At 42.6% G+C, this 19,009-nt stretch overlaps 1 protein-coding gene across 4 annotated transcripts in view; it reads right to left on the reverse strand.

Moving 5' to 3' along the window:
• The window catches only part of ptprn2 (protein tyrosine phosphatase receptor type N2), a 247,133-nt gene that overhangs the window by 186,845 nt on the left and 41,279 nt on the right, over positions 1-19,009 (reverse strand). For all 4 annotated transcript variants that reach the window (XR_011666471.1, XM_071329112.1, XM_071329113.1 and 1 more), the window contains one exon: positions 10,453-10,566. Coding sequence is in view for 3 of the 4 variants with exons in the window: in XM_071329112.1 (XP_071185213.1) it covers positions 10,453-10,566 (114 nt within the window). In the remaining variant the exon portion in view is untranslated. The remainder of the gene's footprint in view (positions 1-10,452; positions 10,567-19,009) is intronic.

Here is a 19,009-nt window from a genome sequence, read left to right on the forward strand (position 1 = left end):
GTGACCTGTCTTGAAATCTGATGACAGTGAACCTGAGGAAAAGCAAAGCAATGCATGGCGCCCTCCCAGCGAGTCAACAAGCCCTGCGAGAATGTCACGCCGCAGCCAAAGTCACACAAACATCTCCACTAATTGCCAACACATACTCAGAATGCAAGGCTCCCGGGCACGGGCACAACATTGCGTTGCCAAGGCCAGATGGAGCTACCCAGGCAAGAAGAGACCCAAAACAACATGGATGTCTGGCCTCATTCCCAAAGAGCCAACAGGAACGTCTGCATTCCACTGCAGAAAAGCACACAGAAATACCACCGATAATGTAATAATGCAGTATGGGCCAAGATGGTCAGACATGGAATGCCGTTTTACTGTTATTCTAATAGAATTGACAAATTATTTTAATGAGAAGACTTGTTATTGGAAAGTATGGGTGTTATCCATAGAATCCATGATATTTCACAATTATTTCAGACATTCTCTCTCCCTTCTACATCTACATTGCTTGCTCTTTGTGGTTTTAGGCTGGGTGTCTGTGTAGCTCTTTGTGACATCTGCTGATGTAAAAAGGGCTTTATAAATACATTTGATTGATTGATACAAATGTAGCCCTCGTAGAGGTCCTCTTTTTGAGAGACAACATTTTTTGATGACGTTCACTGAGTGTACAAAACAGTAGGAACACCTTTCTAATATTGAGTTGCACCCTCTTTTGCCCTCAGAACAGCCTCAATTCGTCAGGGCAAGGACTCTACAAGGTGTCGAAAGCGTTCCACAGGGATACTGGCCCATGTTAACTCAAATGCTTCCCACAGTTGTGTAAAGCTGTCTGGATGTCCTTTGGTTGGTGGACCATTCTTGATGGTCGGGAAACTGTGTGAAAAACCCAGCAGTGTTGCAGTTCTTGGACCCCCCCCCCCCCCCCCTTCTAGCTCTGACTCTGCTAATATCTACTTTATTGAGGAACAATGTACTTTCTATGCCTGTGATTTGTGGTTGTTCCACCTAGCTATCTTAAGACGAATGCACTAACTGTACGTCGCGTCTGCTAAATGACTAAAATGTAAATGTACTCAAACTTGTGCGCCTGGCACCTCCTACCATACCCCCTTCAAAGGCGCTTAAATATTTTGTCTTGCCCATTCACCCTCTGAATGGAATACACACAATCCATGTCTCAATTGTCTCAAGGCAAAAAAAATATTCTTTAACTTGTTTCCTCCCCTTCATCTACACTGATTGAAGTGGATTTAACAAGTGACATCAATAAGAGATCATAGCTTTCACCTGGATTCACCTGCTCAGTCTATTTCATGGAAAGAGCAGGTGTTCCTAATGTTTTGTACACTCAGGCTAGCAGCCAGCACGAACAGGAATATTTCACCAAAAGTGTCTACATATGACTTCATTAGCTTGGCCACTGATGTATCCCATGATACCTCTGAATAGACCATGGAGCGTATAGGGTAGGTGTTATCGAACGTAACCCAACCGTCAGCCCCATCACAACATCTACTATTTGTAGTGCAGTATATAGGGGATATGATGCCATTCGGGAAGCAAGCCTAAGTGTTCCATACATTAGTGCAGTAGTAGTTATTATGGGGCCATCAGGACAGATGGGGGGAGAGGCAGGTCCAGTTGAATCCATAAAGGACCCATAAAATATCTACGGCTTACTTACTCCTAGTCAATGGGTTCAGTGGTGAGAGAAAGTCTGACATTTTGGGGAACAGAAGGAGGATGGCACAGGTTTGATTGACTGTGACAGCTTTTTCCACAGGTAGAGAGAGAAGTCACTGCTCGCGCCTAAAAAGAGGTGGGAGTTTAACGGACAATCTGGGATTGGTACATACATTTGTTTTATTCATTCATTGTTGTTCTGTTGTTGTTTGAATCCCAGATTGCCCCATTAAATCATTCTGACTCAGGAAGGGATGGAGGCAGGCCTCAACATTTACTGTACATGGTTGGCTGCCTTTTAGTAAACTAGCTACCAGCTGATTATACTCAGTGCTGAGGAGCTAAATATAACGCCAACACACCTCTGTCTGGGTCCAGAGAAAGGTCAGGCTTCATCTCCTAGTGCATCAGAGTTTTAGCTCGTTAAAACCAGAACACTGTCTGCGGCTAAATGCAGCTGTTAATTAGCACCTAGCCATTAGTGCGGCGGGAGAGAAGGCTTTGAGCAGTCAAGATATTTCTGCTGGCTTTATGTTTTTATGGGGTGCGAAAGAGAGAGAGAGAGAGAGAGAGGCTGCGGCCTCCTAAATATTCAGAACCCATTAGATCAGAGTTCTGTCTCGTTGTTTCATCTGCTTTTTTGATTTTAAATGAATAATACAAGTTTCAGGCTAATTAATTGAGATGATAAGACAGTGTCAATCCAATTTTTTATCATTGAATAATAAAATTATTGTGCAAGGAAAATAATAAAAATGTATCTACTTCAATCATCTTTTACGCCATCTTATTCAATTTAATGTCCCAAAACAAGATTCCTTGGCAGTCCTCCACAGTTACGTTTCATATTGCTTTAGTAGTTTTGTTACAATGTGTATACTGCTGAGGAAATTGTCTATGACTCTCTGTTTGTAATTGTCCCCCAAAAATGTCTTAAATTGTCTTGCCACAGATAAATGTAGGCATATCTGTGAGGAAACAAAGTCATAAACATTCTGCGGAATAATAGGGTCATTCTCACGAAACTGACATTTTTATCGAAATTTCCTCTTGGATCACTGAGATTAGAATCTGTATTTATCTATGTCATATTTATTATTATGTTTTTTAATCAGATATTATTCATTTTACCACAATAAAACTACCAACTCAAAAATTATTATAACTGCAAAAACCACAAAAAAGTCATAAACAAATCAATTTCTAATACTTTCTAACATTTCTCCCCTAATGAATAGGCCTGAATTAAACATAACAAAGAAAATACAAATATTTAAAATTTAATTATTAAAATGTATTTTGTAATTTACACTATATTTCAGCCACATCCATTGCTGACAGGTGTATAAAATCGAACACCCAGGCATGCAATTTCAAATAAACAAACATTGGCAGTATATTGGCTTTACTGAAGCCAAATTTCTGCCCTGCTAGAGCTGCCCCGGTTAACTGTAAGTGCTGCTATTGTGAAGTGGAAACATCTAGGAGCAACAACGGCTCAGCCATGAAGTCGTAGGCCGCACAAGCTCACAGAATGGGACCGCCGAGTGCTGAAGCGTGTAAAAATTGTCTGTCCTCGGTTGCAACACTACCAAGTTCCAAACTGCCTCTGGATGCAACGTCGGGAGAACTGTTCGTCTGGAGCTTCATGAAATGGGTTTCCATGGCCTAGCAGCCGCACACAAGCCTAAGATCATTATGTGCAATGCCAAGCATCGGCTGGAGTGGTGTAAAGCTCGCCGCCATTGGACTCTGGAGCAGTGGCAACGCATTCTCTGGAGTGATGAATCACGCTTCACCATCTAGCAGTCCGACGGACAAATATGCCCCAATTCATAGTTCCAACTGTAAAGTTTGGTGGAGGAGGAATAATGGTCTGGGGCTGTTTTTCATGGTTTGGGCTAGGCCCCTTAGTTCCAGTGAAGGGAAATCTTAACGCTACAGCATACAATTACATTCTAGATGATTCTGTGCTTCCAACTTTATGGCAGCAGTTTGGGGAAGGCCCTTTCCTGTTTCAGCCTGACAATGCCCCCGTGCACGAAGCGAGGTCCATACAGAAATGGTTTGTCGAGATCGGTGTTGAAGAACTTGACTGGGCTGCACAGAGCCCTGACCTCAACCCCATCAAACACCTTTGGGATGAATTGGAAAGCCAACTGCGAGCCAGGCCTAATCGCCCAACATCAGTGCCTGAACTCACTAATGCTCTTGTGGCTTAATGGAAGCAAGTCCCCGCAGCAATGTTCCAACATCTAGTGGAAATCCTTCCCAGAAGAGTGGAGGCTGTTATGACAGTAAAGGGGGGACACAACTCCATATTAATGTCCATGGTTATGGAATGAGATGTTTGATGAGTAGGAGTCTGCATACTTTTGGTCATATAGTATATTCCATTACCGTAACACATAACCTCTTTTTATCATTACTGTAACACTATCAGATTAAGCCAAAATTGCAAAAGTATACATTTTATTTTTCCTAATATTTTTCCCAATTTCCTATATACTGGTGCATACAGTCATGATGAGCAGGTTTCGGAGATGAGAATGCATGTTTCGGTATGAGTCTTGCATAGTTTGCCATTCAAAAACTGTACTGATCTCTATCATAGATTAAGTAATCCCAAATGACATCGCAAGATACTAAAATCACTGATCTTAATGCAGTTGATTAAAATACCTCTAATTTCAGTATAAGTATACGTACTGTAATTACATGCATGCATTTTCAAAAGTCAGAAGTGGACTTTTTGGGGAGAATAAATCATTTACAGGTAATATTGGTGTATTATGACATGGCTATTTGTGGTTGTAAGTTATTTCAGGTCTATTTATGGATTCAATGGGATCCTTTGGGCAAATGGCACAACACAATATGCCTATTAAGTATCTGAAAAAACTCACATATGTGCCAACAACTGTCTTGGGATATCAAACAACAGTATAGTGGTAATGAGAAATGTGGGTTTCGGTACAGGTGCACATGTCAACATAGAAGATATCCTCCTTTAAGTGGTGGGGTTGCTCTGAAACACAAACTGCAGATTTTGGCTTAAAGTAAGTTAAATGGGGTTAATGCACCCCATATTTTTTGACAACCCTACTTAATCAAATAACTGTTGTACTGTATTACCAAAGATCTATACAATACGTTTAAGGAGCAGTCCTAGTAAATAAATAAAGTTACAAGCATAGCAAACCCAGTGACTATACAATAGAATTAGCTTATTATCATTACTGAAATTAAGGTTCTAATTACCCCAAAATTATGTGGTAATGACAAATGTGGGTTTCGGTACTGAGAGGCCCTTAGCTCAATCTGGAAATGATAGGAGACAGACATTACGAGTCAGCAAGCATTTGAAAACATCACTAAAGTCAATTTATGCCTCCATGTTGGTAAGGTAATGGTTCTCTGACTTTTTCTCAAATAGAGCTTTTTAGCTTTTTCGGTAATGAGAAAGCCAAGTGGGTTAAAGGGGGTGTTTGAGAATAAGAACCTCATTCTGAAGGCATATAAGCGAATAAATTAACTTATAATTAACTTAACTTGTGCTCACCTAACTTACCTAAGGACTACTCCTCTAGATGATACATTATGGGGAAATAAAACGGTATTTAAAAACTGTAGTTTTTACAGGAACTTGAAAAAGAATTACGGTAATTAGACACGTCCACAGACACTGTGTTTTTACGTAATACATATTATAGTTTAATGTAAACTTTAACTACTATACAATTTGTATTATTTATGGACAAACTACAGTAACATATTTTGTGTTTTATTCAAATAACTTAGGTTTTTCTAAAGTAAGATTGTATAAAATGACCTGAGGATTTAAATCTGGCGAAAATGTAAAACTGATTGAAAATAAGACACTTTGCCAAAAACTTTAAATCTTACGTCTTGAGAATGATGATTGCAAGTTTTGTAACAAAATCAGCTACAGACGTGTTTAAAACTGGTTTGATGAGAATCACCCAATAGCACTCATCAGAGCACTGTTGCAGCAGTTGGCATTCCCATTTATAGAAACCCACACGGTGTGCTCAAATCAACTGTGGACTGAGAACAGTCCAACCAGTACATGTTCTGACTCAAGAGTTGCTCTCATTTTATACCTAATATTCCCATTTTCACATACCATAAAAGAAGTAAGGCCAATGTTCCAAAAGTAGTACCAGATCTAAAATCTTCAACACAAAATACAGCTGGGACTATTAGCTTAGCTATAAAATAGCTTATGTAGCCGACATTTGTGAGTCTGTGTATATGTATACATCTTTGACAGTAAACTGTATGTAATGTATGTGTAACAGAGTGTGGGTGAGAAATGACATATTGTATGCAAACCTGGGTTCAAATGATATTTGAAGTCATTTCAAATGCTTTCGCTGGGTTTAATTGAGCTTGCCTGGCGCAATGGAACCTATAGTATAGTCACAAAACTGCGAAACCCACCCATCCGGAACTACAGGCAGGCTAAATTTGAATTATAAAAGTATTTGAAAGAGTTCAAATGGTATTTGAACCCAGGTCTGGTTGTATGTTTTGCTGTTGTGGAAGACAAACCTCGACACACATATACCCTACGTACATAGAACCTCCGGAGAGGAGGAAGATCAGTGGTGCTGAAATTAAATACTGTCTGTTTGTGGTCATTGCATCTCCCCGACTGGCTAGACGATCCTACCACTGATGCAAATGTCCCAATGCATTATCTTACTTTGCTTGTCTTGAGAGGAAGTGAAAATGCACTCTGCTTTGCACATGGATCAAGGTGATGTTGAAGGGTCAACCAACTGTAGAGCAGGGACCCTAGTCGTTATTACAGATAGTCAGAGCCTGTGGTTAAGTGGTAACGCTCCCTGGCTCTAAAGGAATATATGCTTCTCCTCCTCTCACACACTTCAAATTTGACTTTAAGTGTTTGTAGTCAATTTTGTCATCACTATGGATCACTTAGCCTTGCTTAGCAAAGCTTCTAGTCACAGATCAGGTGGTCTGTAGATCAGGTTGTCTGTATATCAGGTTGTCTGTAGAACGCACGCACGCACGCACACAGAGACAGAGAGACCTTGAACCAGACGCCTTGAATGCTTTGCAGTTTCGCTATATGAAGTATGGACACACTGTGTTTGCACTTTGTGAATCCCAAAGTCGCCTCGGCACATAGCGCCATCGGTGCAGTCTAATATAAAAGTCATTTGCAGTGGATGACAGTGTCTTGCACTCCGAGGCGGCATGTGGAAAATGTAATAGCCAACAATGCTCCTTCCAAGTAGGGATAGAGCCAAACAAAGCAAGGAACACGAAGACAAAATAAACCCTTTTTGTGCCGGGTCAATTTCTATTGATCTAATGACATTGGATGTTGTGTGCAGAGATTAGATTGCACGATTTCGTCTACAGCGACTCCGATGCAAATAAAGTTTATTGCAAATCGATGCTATTGAAGTCCCCCCCCCCCTTCTCGTCTTTTCTTCTACTCCATTTAGGTTACAGTACAATAGTCTCAATCACCCTGTCTGCTCTTCAACAGGGGAGCTGAACTAAACATCTCAAAGATGACAGACACTTCAATAAGGAGCAATGCTAAGCCGATAAGATCCAAAACACAACGAAGCGCAGACTGACTCGTCTGAAGATAACGCTACTCAGTCTTTAGATATGGTTCTAAGAGACAGAGTGCAAGCAAAACTGAGCCGGGTTGAACTGGAACCCAAGACTGTGCTGCGCCATCGAAAGTGTGTGATGGAGGGGTGACGTCATGTCTCCGGTCTTTCCGTCTGTATTTGAACACAACGTCAGTCAGACACAGACAAACGTCTCCCAGCAACAGACATTTCAGAGATATTAACACCTGGAAATAGAGATTGAACAAACGGACGCGCCGACTCTCGTTCTCCCTTTCATCCTCCTCAGTCTCATCCGTTTATTTAAGAGAATTAATTACAATAAATGCTGTGGTCTCACACTGTGCCTAATATTCATTACTGCGTTTGTAATTTCCTATGGATGCGCGCTTTTTCAATGCTTTTTAAAAATTGTTTTCTACAGTTGTTTACGCCTGTTATAAAAGATTACGCTTCGAGTGGCCTGTAAAGCCAATTAGCAGGGAGAGGTTAGTGCTGAAGGTATTTGCTGCCCTCTGCTGCGACAGCCTGTAGTTGCAGATGCTTGTGATAGTCCTGTAGCCAGATTTCAACTGAGGATAATGATATTGGATGTAATAAATGTTGCATAAATGTGAATGAGACATGAAATGACATATATAGTTTTCATTTGATTAATTTAAAACATTCATGAATTAAAGCATATATTTATTTTGGTAAAACCTAAATGTTGAAACTAACCTGAGACAAACAATCAACTGTCTAACACTTTCCTTTATTTAGTTCCATTGGATACACTTCCGCTAGAGAGCGTGAACTGACTAGCCTAGTGAATCCATTTGTGCTATTACACTGTGCCAATTAAAAGGCTTCTCTGGTCCTGGCTGGAGGCACCAAACTATTAGTCACTTCCATGTGCCACCCATGACAGACAGCGGAAGAACATTAGAGAGAGAGAGAGAGAGTGAGAGAGAGAGAGAGACAGAGAGAGAGAGGGAGAGTGTGTGAGAGAGAGAGAGAGAGAGAGAGAGAGAGAGAGAGAGAGAGAGAGAGAGAGAGAGAGAGAGAGGGAGAGTGTGTGAGAGAGAGAGAGAGAGAGAGAGAGAGAGAGAGAGAGAGACAGAGAGACAGAGAGACAGAGAGAGAGAGGAATAGTGTGTGTGAGAGAGAGAGAGAGAGAGAGAGAGAGATAGTGTGTGAGAGAGAGAGAGAGAGAGAGAGAGAGAGAGAGAGAGAGAGAGCGAGAGGGAGAGAGAGAGAGAGAGAGAGAGAGAGAGAGAGAGAGAGAGAGAGAGAGAGAGAGAGAGAGAGAGAGAGAGAGGGAGAGAGAGAGAGAGAGAGAGAGAGAGAGAGAGAGAGAGAGAGAGAGAGAGAATCCAGGGGAGAGGTAGAGACAGAGGTGCATTTCCTACTACACTGTGACAAATACTCAGACCTAAGAGCATATTTCTTTCCCAAAATTATAACTCAATACAAAGAATTTGAAACTATAAAAGATGAAGAAAAAATCAAATATTTATTGGGTGAAAAGCCAAAATGTGCAGTTTTGGCAGCCAAATATGTGTCCTCCTGCCACAACCTGAGGGACAGCCAGTGAAAAATGCAAAGTAATGTTGATAATATTTCCCATTTAGCTTAGTTTTGTTTTGTCTTTCATACCAGGTCATATGTCTTCTCAAGTCATGTTGACACTGGTCTACTACCATTGATTTAATGTATTGTTGTTCTGATTAATATTGTTGTTGTAGTTGCTGTTAATGGTAATCCCATGTCCACTACTACTATTATTATTACTGTTGGTTCCACCATTTATTTATATATAAATATATACTGTATATATTTTGTATATTTATTTATTTTATTTATTTATTTATTTTATTTATTTTACCGTTATTTTACCAGGTAAGTTGACTGAGAACACGTTCTCATTTGCAGCAACGACCTGGGGAATAGTTACAGGGGAGAGGAGGGGGATGAATGAGCCAATTGTAAACTGTAAACTGGGGATTATTAGGTGACCGTGATGGTTGAGGGCCAGATTGGGAATTTAGCCAGGACACCGGGGTTAACACCCCTACTCTTACGATAAGTGCCATGGGATCTTTAATGACCTCAGAGAGTCAGGACACCCGTTTAACGTCCCATCCGAAAGACGGCACCCTACACAGAGCAGTGTCCCCAATCACTGCCCTGGGGCATTGGGATCTTTGTTTAGACCAGAGGAAAGAGTGCCTCCTACTGGCCCTCCAACACCACTTCCAGCAGCACCTGGTCTCCCATCCAGGGACTGACCAGGACCAACCCTGCTTAGCTTCAGAAGCAAGCCAGCAGTGGTATGCAGGGTGCTATGCTGCTGGCAATATATACATATATATACATATATATACATATATATTTGATTTTTATTTTTCGATATGTATACTTTGACAATGTAAGTAATAATGAACTTGCCATGTCAATAAAGTCAATTGAATTGAATTGAATTGAGAGGGAGAGAGAGAGATCAACCCATACAACTGTACAACCCACACATGGAGTAGCGTCATCTGGAAGACAGGTTGACAGAGACATAGAAAAGAGGGAGACATACTGCACACCAGAGTAATATCTAGAGAACTAAATAATTACTAGATCATGGCGATCCAAATCTGCAAAAATGGAGATCCAGGCTTTTTTCCAGGACACCGGCCATTATGTTTCAACCGTGTTCTCTCTCCTGTTGTTTGAGGACATCCCCGGGCCTGTTTTGTGTCCTGTTCTCCTGTATCTACCCTGTTTAACAAGCACATTAGCTGCCGTGCTCCCATTAATGGAGCAGGAGAGGCCGTCTAATGCAATTACGCCGCATGCAGCACCGTCACTCATCCACGTAATTAGCACCAAATGTCCTGCAATCATACAAGCCAATTAGATTCCTGGTGCCGTTATATGATCAGGGCACAACAATGGCCTGTATGTGGTATATTACCTGCACTTTACCTCTTTGACACATTTGCAGCTTGAACGTTGGGCTTGTTTTCACATAATGAGAGCTGAGTTATATTATAACGTCTGGAAGGACGAACATACCAAACAGACACACACACATCTTTACAGACGACAAAGAGACAGACAGAGAGACAAGCAGGTACGCAGGCAGACAAACAGAAAGCACCTTTGTGGGCCAAGTTCTGTAGGAGAGTCCTGAGGCGCTGTAGAGCAGAGGCTGACGCATCGTAGGTGTACAGGTCCGCACCGGGTAACTCCAGGCATCTTCCAAACACTCCGTCTAGAAGAGAACACACATACAGTACACACACACTGTCATCAAACAGATCATGTACTGCAGTGACAGACATATGAGGATAATGGAGTGCTGGGAAAGGGTTAATGACAAAGCAATGTCAAAGCAATGACAACGGTACAGCGCTTTAGGATTGCTACTCTGAGGGGGAAACATAATCTTTTACAACCTTCGTATAAAAGCTGAAGTTGTGTGTTCCCTGCAGTTTCTCGTAAGCTTGAGTTCCTGTTTGGGAGCTTGTCGCTGACACTTTTTTGACAGCAGTGCGATAAGCACCAGGCCATCATTGGAGCTGAGACGTTATCAGGGACCCTGTTATCTCCCTATCAGCAGGTCGCTTGCTTTGCCAAACGCAGGTTCCTAGGCAACCCACGGCGGAGCTCCTACCTGGACATTAATTCAATGGTTATCTGGACTGGAGGAGCATGCTGGGACGGCTGAGAGACTGGGGGTCAGGATACCGTGTGAGGAATATAAATGACCCAGCCACACGCCGTCTTTTCACAGTCAGGGAGAGAAAGAATATCCATGTGTCTCGTCTTCTTCAAAATCCCAAAATGCATCAAACTCGAGTCAAAGCCGAACTCACAGTTGAAAGCATTATGACTCATCATCTATGTGTGTGCGTGTGCGCGTGTGCGCGTGTGCGTGAGTGAGAGAGACTAATGATGGGAACTTCGTGCTGCACCACATGACAACCTGATCTACAGTCAGTGCTCATTTACTGTGCTTTGCTGGCAGTGGCAATTAATGACACCATGGCTTGACTGACACCCTACACTACCATGCCTGTTCAAATCCGTTCATATTTACAAATGCATTTATTTATTTAACACTTGTTTATTTACACATGCCATTTATCCGTTTATTTTCTAGGTCCAGACGCAGGTGCGCTGTCATCACTCAACCTATCATGAGAGCTTAATTAATCTTAGTTCTGCTTCTTTGCATTAATAAATGAATTGACTAGGTTTATCCTATGCATTATTACACACCAATAGTCACTATCGTTCAGCTGCAGCTCATTTGATAACTTTTTAATTATAGGCCTGTGCTCAACGTTGAGTGGCTGATAATTGCAAAGATAATAATACCGTCAACCTCCGCTACTAATTTCAATCTTCTTTGAAATGAAAAGGCAGCGTTTCCCTGCGTTGCTTCTGTAGCCTGTGACCCGTGTAACGACGGCTCTCTGCGGGAGAAAGCCTTTCGAAGGGAAAATGAACATAAACAACACATAAATACAGTGCATTTTATTGTCGCACTCTGCATATACAAGCTGACAGAATAACTTCACGTCTCCATGTAGTTATACAGAGCACTACAGACAGGTAACCTACTGTATGTCTGAATGACAACAAGAGAGAAGGATAAAAAAAGATATAAGTGAGATGAGGAAAGGGGGAAACAAAGAATGCTCAAGATAAGATAAATTTGATATATGTTGAGAATCATGACTATGGTTATCATGATTATGAGAAGCCATTATTTCAGTGTAAACAGACAGTTTTACAAAATGAGTTTATAACAATGTAATAGAGATGACATAAGAGATGAACGAATAGATGACGACAGTGACATAACAAGCGACAGGCGACTGACTGTCCTATATTTGCTATTTTGTGCTCCTTCACCAGTTTCCATGACAACTGCCACAGTTAATGTGTTGTTTCCTCCACAGTTGACAGGACATTCCCAGCAGACATCACACATAATCCTGCACACACACACACACACACACACACACACACACACACACACACACACACACACACACACACACACACACACACACACACACACACACACACACACACACACACACACACACACACACACACACACACACACACACACACACACACTGTAAAGCCCAAGGCATTTTTAACTCAAATACTTATATTAAGTTGAACTGAAAATCGAGTAAAAGTAAATATTACTTAAAATGTTTATGTGGTACTGACTTTTTAAAGTTATGATAACAACGTACTTTTTCCCCAGCATGCTCTACTGCAGGTTGACATGCACATTGCATGCACATTGCATTTTTGCATGCACATTGAGTGATTGATTGATTAAACCTTATGCTTTTTAAACTAATCCAATCATTTAGTTAGATTCTTTTGCATCCGTAACTGAAATGGTTGTTCCAGTTTAAATGTATCAAACTCATTCCATGGAGGACTGAGCGCCTGTGGGGATTTGCTCCTCCCTTGAACCTGTGTCACGCCCTGGCCATAGAGAGGCTTTTATTCTATATTTTGGTTAGGCCAGGGTGTGACTAGGGTGGGCATTCTAGTTTCATTATTTCTATGTTTTCTATTTCTTTGTGTTTGGCCGGGTGTGGGTCTCAATCAGAGGCAGTTGTCTATCGTTGTCTCTGATTGGGAATCATACTTAGGCAGCCATTTTTCCTTTCGCATTTGTGGGTAGTTATCTTTGTTAGTGGCACTATTGCACAAGTTCAGCTTCACGGTCATTTCCTTGTTTTGTTGGCGACATTCATTTCAAATAAAAAGAAATGTACGCTAACCACGCTGCACCTTGGTCTCCTTCCGACGACGGCCGTGACAACCTGATTGATAAACGAAGGTCTTAATTGAAAGGGGGGGAAAAACCTGTTAGATATCCTGACTCTAGCTGGATGCAATTAGGAATTAAACATCACTTTGCAAGCCAGCATAATGTCATTGCAGGTAGGGTTGCCAGGTTTTCCAGAAATCCCAGTAGGAATCAAACAAGCTAAGCGTCAGTATAGAGACAAAGTAGAGTCGCAATTCAATGGCTCAGACACGAGAGGTATGTGGCAGGGTCTACAGTCAATCACGGACTATAAAAAGAAAACCAGCCCCGTTGCGGACCAGGATGTCTTGCTCCCAGACAGACTAAACAACTTCTTTGCTCGCTTTGAGGACAACACAGTGCCACTGACACGGCCCGCTACCAAAACCTGCGGGCTCTCCTTCACTGCAGCCGACGTGAGCAAAACATTTAAACGTGTCAACCCTCGCAAGGCTGCAGGCCCAGACGGCATCCCCAGCCGCGTCCTCAGAGCATGCGCAGACCAGCTGGCTGGTGTGTTTACGGACATATTCAATCAATCCTTATCCCAGTCTGCTGTCCCCACATGCTTCAAGAGGGCCACCATTGTTCCTGTTCCCAAGAAACCTAAGGTAACTGAGCTAAATGACTACCGCCCCGTAGCACTCACTTCCGTCATCATGAAGTGTTTTGAGAGAAGGACCATATCACCTCCACCCTACCTGACACCCTAGACCCACTCCAATTTGCTTACCGCCCCAATAGGTCCACAGACGATGCAATCGCAATCACACTGCACACTGCCCTAACCCATCTGGACAAGAGAAATACCTATGTGAGAATGCTGTTAATCGACTACAGCTCAGCATTTAACACCATAGTACCGTCCAAACTCGTCATCAAGCTCGAGACCTTGGGTCTCGACCCCGCCCTGTGCAACTGGGTCCTGGACTTCCTGACGGGCCGCCCCCACTGCGTGGCCATGCACGCCTCCAACTCAATCATCAAGTTTGCAGACGACACTACAGTGGTAGGCTTGATTACCAACAACGACGAGACGGCCTACAGGGAGGAGGTGAGGGCCCTCGGAGTGTGGTTTCAGGAAAATAACCACACTCAACGTCAACAAAACAAAGGAGATGATCGTGGACTTCAGGAAACAGCAGACGGAGCACCCCCTATCCACATCGACGGGACAGTAGAGAGGGTAGAAAGGTTTAAGTTCCTCGGCGTACACATCACGGACAAACTGAAATGGTCCAACCACACAGACAGCGTGGTGAAGAAGGCGCAGAAGCGCCTCTTCAACCTCAGGAGGCTGAAGAAATTCGGCTTGTCACCAAAAACACACAAACTTTTACAGATGCACAATCGAGAGCCTGGTACGGCAACTGCTCCGCCCATAACAGTAAGGCTCTCCAGAGGGTAGTGAGGTCTGCACAACGCATCACCGGGGGCAAACTACCTGCCCTCCAGGACACCTACACCACCCGATGTCACAGAAAGGCCAAAAAGATAATCAAGGACAACAACCACCCGAGCCACTGCCTGTTCACCCTGCTATCATCCAGAAGGCGAGGTCAGTACAGGTGCATCAAAGCAGGGACTGAGAGACTGAAAAACAGCTTCTATCTCAAGGCCATCAGACTATTAAACAGCCATCACTAACATTGAGTGGCTGCTGCCAACATACTGACTGAACTCCAGCCACTGGAAAAATGTATGTAATAAATGTATCACTAGCCACTTTAAACAATGCCACTTCATATAATGTTTACATACCCTACATTACTCATCTCATATGTATATACTGTACTCTATACCATCTACTGCATCTTGCCATCTTGATGTAATGTATCACTAGCCACTTTAAACAATGCCACTTCAACACAACGCTTACATAGCCTACATTACTCATCTCATATGTATATACTGTACTCTATACCATCTACTGCATCTTGATGTAATGTATCACTAGCCACTTTAAACAATGCCACTTTATATCATGCTTACATACCCTACATTACTCATCTCATATGTATATACTCTACACCATCCACTGCATCTTGCCTATGCCGTTCTATACCATCACTCATTCATATATATCTCATTCATATATATATATATTTTTATGTACATATTCTTATTCATTACTTTACACTTTACACCTTTACACATAACGTAATTGTTGTGAAATTGTTAGGTTAGATTACTCGTTGGATATTACTGCATTATCGGAACTAGAAGCACAAGCATTTCGCTACACTCGCATTAACATCTGCTAACCATGTGTATCTGTGACAAATAACATTTGATTTGATTATTGGAAGATTCCTGGAAAATCCTTCAAACAGGAAAAGTCTGTGCTATACAGGAAAGTCTGTGCTATGTTCAGCAATTATCCTTGTCTTGTAAACAGCTAATAACAGCTAATAGAGAATTATGATGGGGTGGGGACGGCATCTAATCCAGAGATGCTAAATCAAGTCTTTCCAGGCCGATACAGCATTACAAAATGCAGAGATTATTTGTTGCTTAGCCACTTTACAGTGAATGCGATGGACCACATCAAACTTTGCCAGGAGGACTGCACATGCTTTGATGGATTAGCTCTTCCTTAATGTGTGTATTTTGTATTTAATGTGTGTATTTTTTGTTGTGTGTGTATTGTTCTGTGCTCACTTGTGATCGGGAACTAGGTCTCAATGAGATTTCCCTAAAGAAAGAAACAAAAGAAGGGGAAAGAAGCATTATGGAGACTAAGATATGGATAGATCTAAGATGCTGACTTTCCCAGGTATTTCAATTTTACGCATGAACGAGCGGAACATCTTTTTTTGTTGGCCACATGGAGAGTTGAACAAACAAAAGACAACATGCAGAACTGCAGAGTCTATAAAGGCGCTGCATTGCATAGCAGCATTTTATGTGCTCCTGACCAATTCTTCAATTTTTTGTATTTTTTTTTTGCGCTGGTCGTAACTTTCTTTGTAGATAATGTTTCCAGCATCGTTTCCCATGACCAAAAAGAGCTTCTGGACATCAGAACAGCGATCACTAATATTTTGAATTTATTTTTATTCCGATTTTTCAGGAGGGGCTGCAGCACCCTCAGCACCCCTACTTTCCGCGGCTATGCATTCTGCTCACCCCGGGCCAGGCCCTAATCGTCGAGGCACAGAAAAGAAAAAGGCAAGAGAGTGTAAGAGAGGCCGACCTGCGGGAACCCTGGCGAAAAAACTAAGTCGGCGAGTACATAAAGCGCCTTTATCCTCCATTTTATTGCCGAACATACAATCACCGGAGAACAAACTGGACAGGCTCTATTCGAGACTATACTATCAACGGGACCTGAAGAACTGTAATATGCTATGTTTCATGGAGTCTGTTGAACAAGGACATGGATAATATACTAGCTGTTTTTTCTATGCCTCGGCAAGACAGAACGGCAGCATCGGGTAAAGTCAAGGGAGGAGGTGTGTGTCTCTTTGTTAACAACAGCCGGTGCACAATCTCTAATATAAAGGAAGTCTCGAGGTTCTACTCGCCTGAGTTAGAATACCCCATGATAAGCTGTAGACCATACTATTTACCAAGAGAGTTGTCAACTATATTTTTCGTATCTGTCTATTTACCACCACAAACTGATGCTGGCACTAAGACCGCAGTCAACGAGCTGTATAGGGCCATAAGCAAACAGGAAAATACTCATCCAGAGGAGGCGCTCCTAGTGGCCAGAGATTTTTATGCAGGAAAATTAAAAAACCGTCTAAGTTAAGTTCTACCAGCATGTCACGTGTGCAATTAGAGATGAAAAAACCTCGAGATCACCTTTACTCCACACACAGAAACGCGTATAAAGCTCTCCCTCGCCCTCCATTTGGCAAATCTGACCATAACTCTATCCTCCCGATTCCTGCTTACAAGCAAAATCTGAAACAGGAAGTACCAGTGACGCGCTCAATACGGAAGTGGTCCAATAAAGCGGATGCTAAGCTACAGGACTGTTTCGCTTGAGCGGACTGGAATATGTTCCGGGATTCATCCAATGGCATTGAGGAGTTTACCTCATCAGTCCCCCGGCTTCATTAATAAGTGCATCGACGACATCGTCATACGTAATATCCCAACCAGAAGCCATGGATTACAGGCAACATCCGCACTGAGCTAAGCTAGAGCTGCTGCTTTAAAGGAGCGGGACACTAATCCAGACGCTTATAAAAAATCCTGATATGCTACCAGCTCAACCTCTCCCTGACACAGTTTGTAATACCTACATGTTTCTAGCAGATCACCATAGTCCCTGTGCCCAAGAACTCCTAGGTAACCTATCTATAAGACTATAGCCCCGTAGCACTTGCATCTGTAGCCGTCAAATGCTTTGAAAGGCTAGTCATGGCTCATATCAACATCATCACCCCAGACACCCTGGACCCACTCCAATTCGCAAACTGCCTCAACAGATCCACAGATTACACAATATCTATTGCACTCCATACTGCCCTTTCCCACATGGACAAGAGGAACACCTATTTGAGAATGCTGTTCATTGACTACAGCTCAGTGTTCAACACCATACTGCCCTCCAAGCTCATCACGAAGCTAAAGACCCTGGGACTGAACACCTCCCTCTGCAACTGGACCTTGGACTTCCTGACAGGGCGCCTCCAGGTGATGAGGGTAGGCAAAAATGCATCCGCCATGCTGACCCTCAACACGGGGGCCCTTCAGGGGTGCATACTTAGTCCCCTCCTTTACTCCCTGTTCACTCACTACTGCATGGCCACACATAACTTCAACACCATCATAAAGTTTGCCGATGTGATGACGGTGGTAGGCTTGATCTCCGATGACGATGAGACAGCCTATAGGGTTGTAGAGGTCAGCCTATAGAGGTCAGAAACCTGGCAGTGTGGTACCAGAACAACAACATCTCCCTCAAAGTCAGCAAGACAAAGGAGCTGATCGTGGACTATAGGAAATCGAGGGCCGAGCACGCCCCCCTTCACATTGATGGGACTCTAGTGGAGCGGGTCGAAAGCTTCAAGTTCCTCGGTGTCCACATCACTAAAGATCTATCATGTTCCACACACACCAAGACAGTCGTGAAGAGGGAAGGACAACGCCTCTTCCCCCTCAGGAGGCTGAAAATATTTGGCACGGGACCTCAGATCCTCAAAAAGTTGTATATCTGCACCATTGAGAGCATATTAAATGTTCGCATCACCGCTTGGTGTGGCAACTTCTTGGCATCTGACCGCAAGGCGATACAGAGGGTAGTGTGTACAGCCTAGTACATTACTGGGGCTGAGTTCCCTGCCATCCAGGACCTCTATACCAGGCGGTGTCAGAGGAAGGCCCTAAAAATGGTCAAAGACTCCAGCCACCCAAGTCATAGACTGCTCTGCAACCGCACGGCAAGCGGTACCGATGCACCAAGTCTGGAACCAACAGGACCCTGAAGAGCTTCTACCCCCAAGCCTTAACAACAAGTTTATCTTTAAAATTGTGTATAATAGGAATTTTAATTATGAGATTTCTGTTGTTTGAATTTAGCGCCCTGCACTTTCACTGGCTGTTGTCAAATCGATCCCGTTAACGGGATTTCAGCCGTAAGAAGTTAAGACTATCTCCACTGACCCTTTTTCATACTAACATTTTTGTCTCATCACATACGCTGCTGCTACTGTTTATTATCTGTCACTTTATTCATAGTTATATGTACTGTATAAATGTACCTCAATTACCTCGTAATTCTGCACATCAACTCGGTACTGGTACCCCGTGTATATAGCCACATTTTAAATGATGTGCAATAAAGATAAAACACCAGGTAAAAATCCTAGCTGTTATTTGGTCTTGGTCGGGTACTGACCAAGACCAGACA

Source organism: Salvelinus alpinus, chromosome 10 (genome assembly GCF_045679555.1).
Source record: "Salvelinus alpinus chromosome 10, SLU_Salpinus.1, whole genome shotgun sequence".
Lineage (NCBI taxonomy): Eukaryota > Metazoa > Chordata > Actinopteri > Salmoniformes > Salmonidae > Salvelinus > Salvelinus alpinus.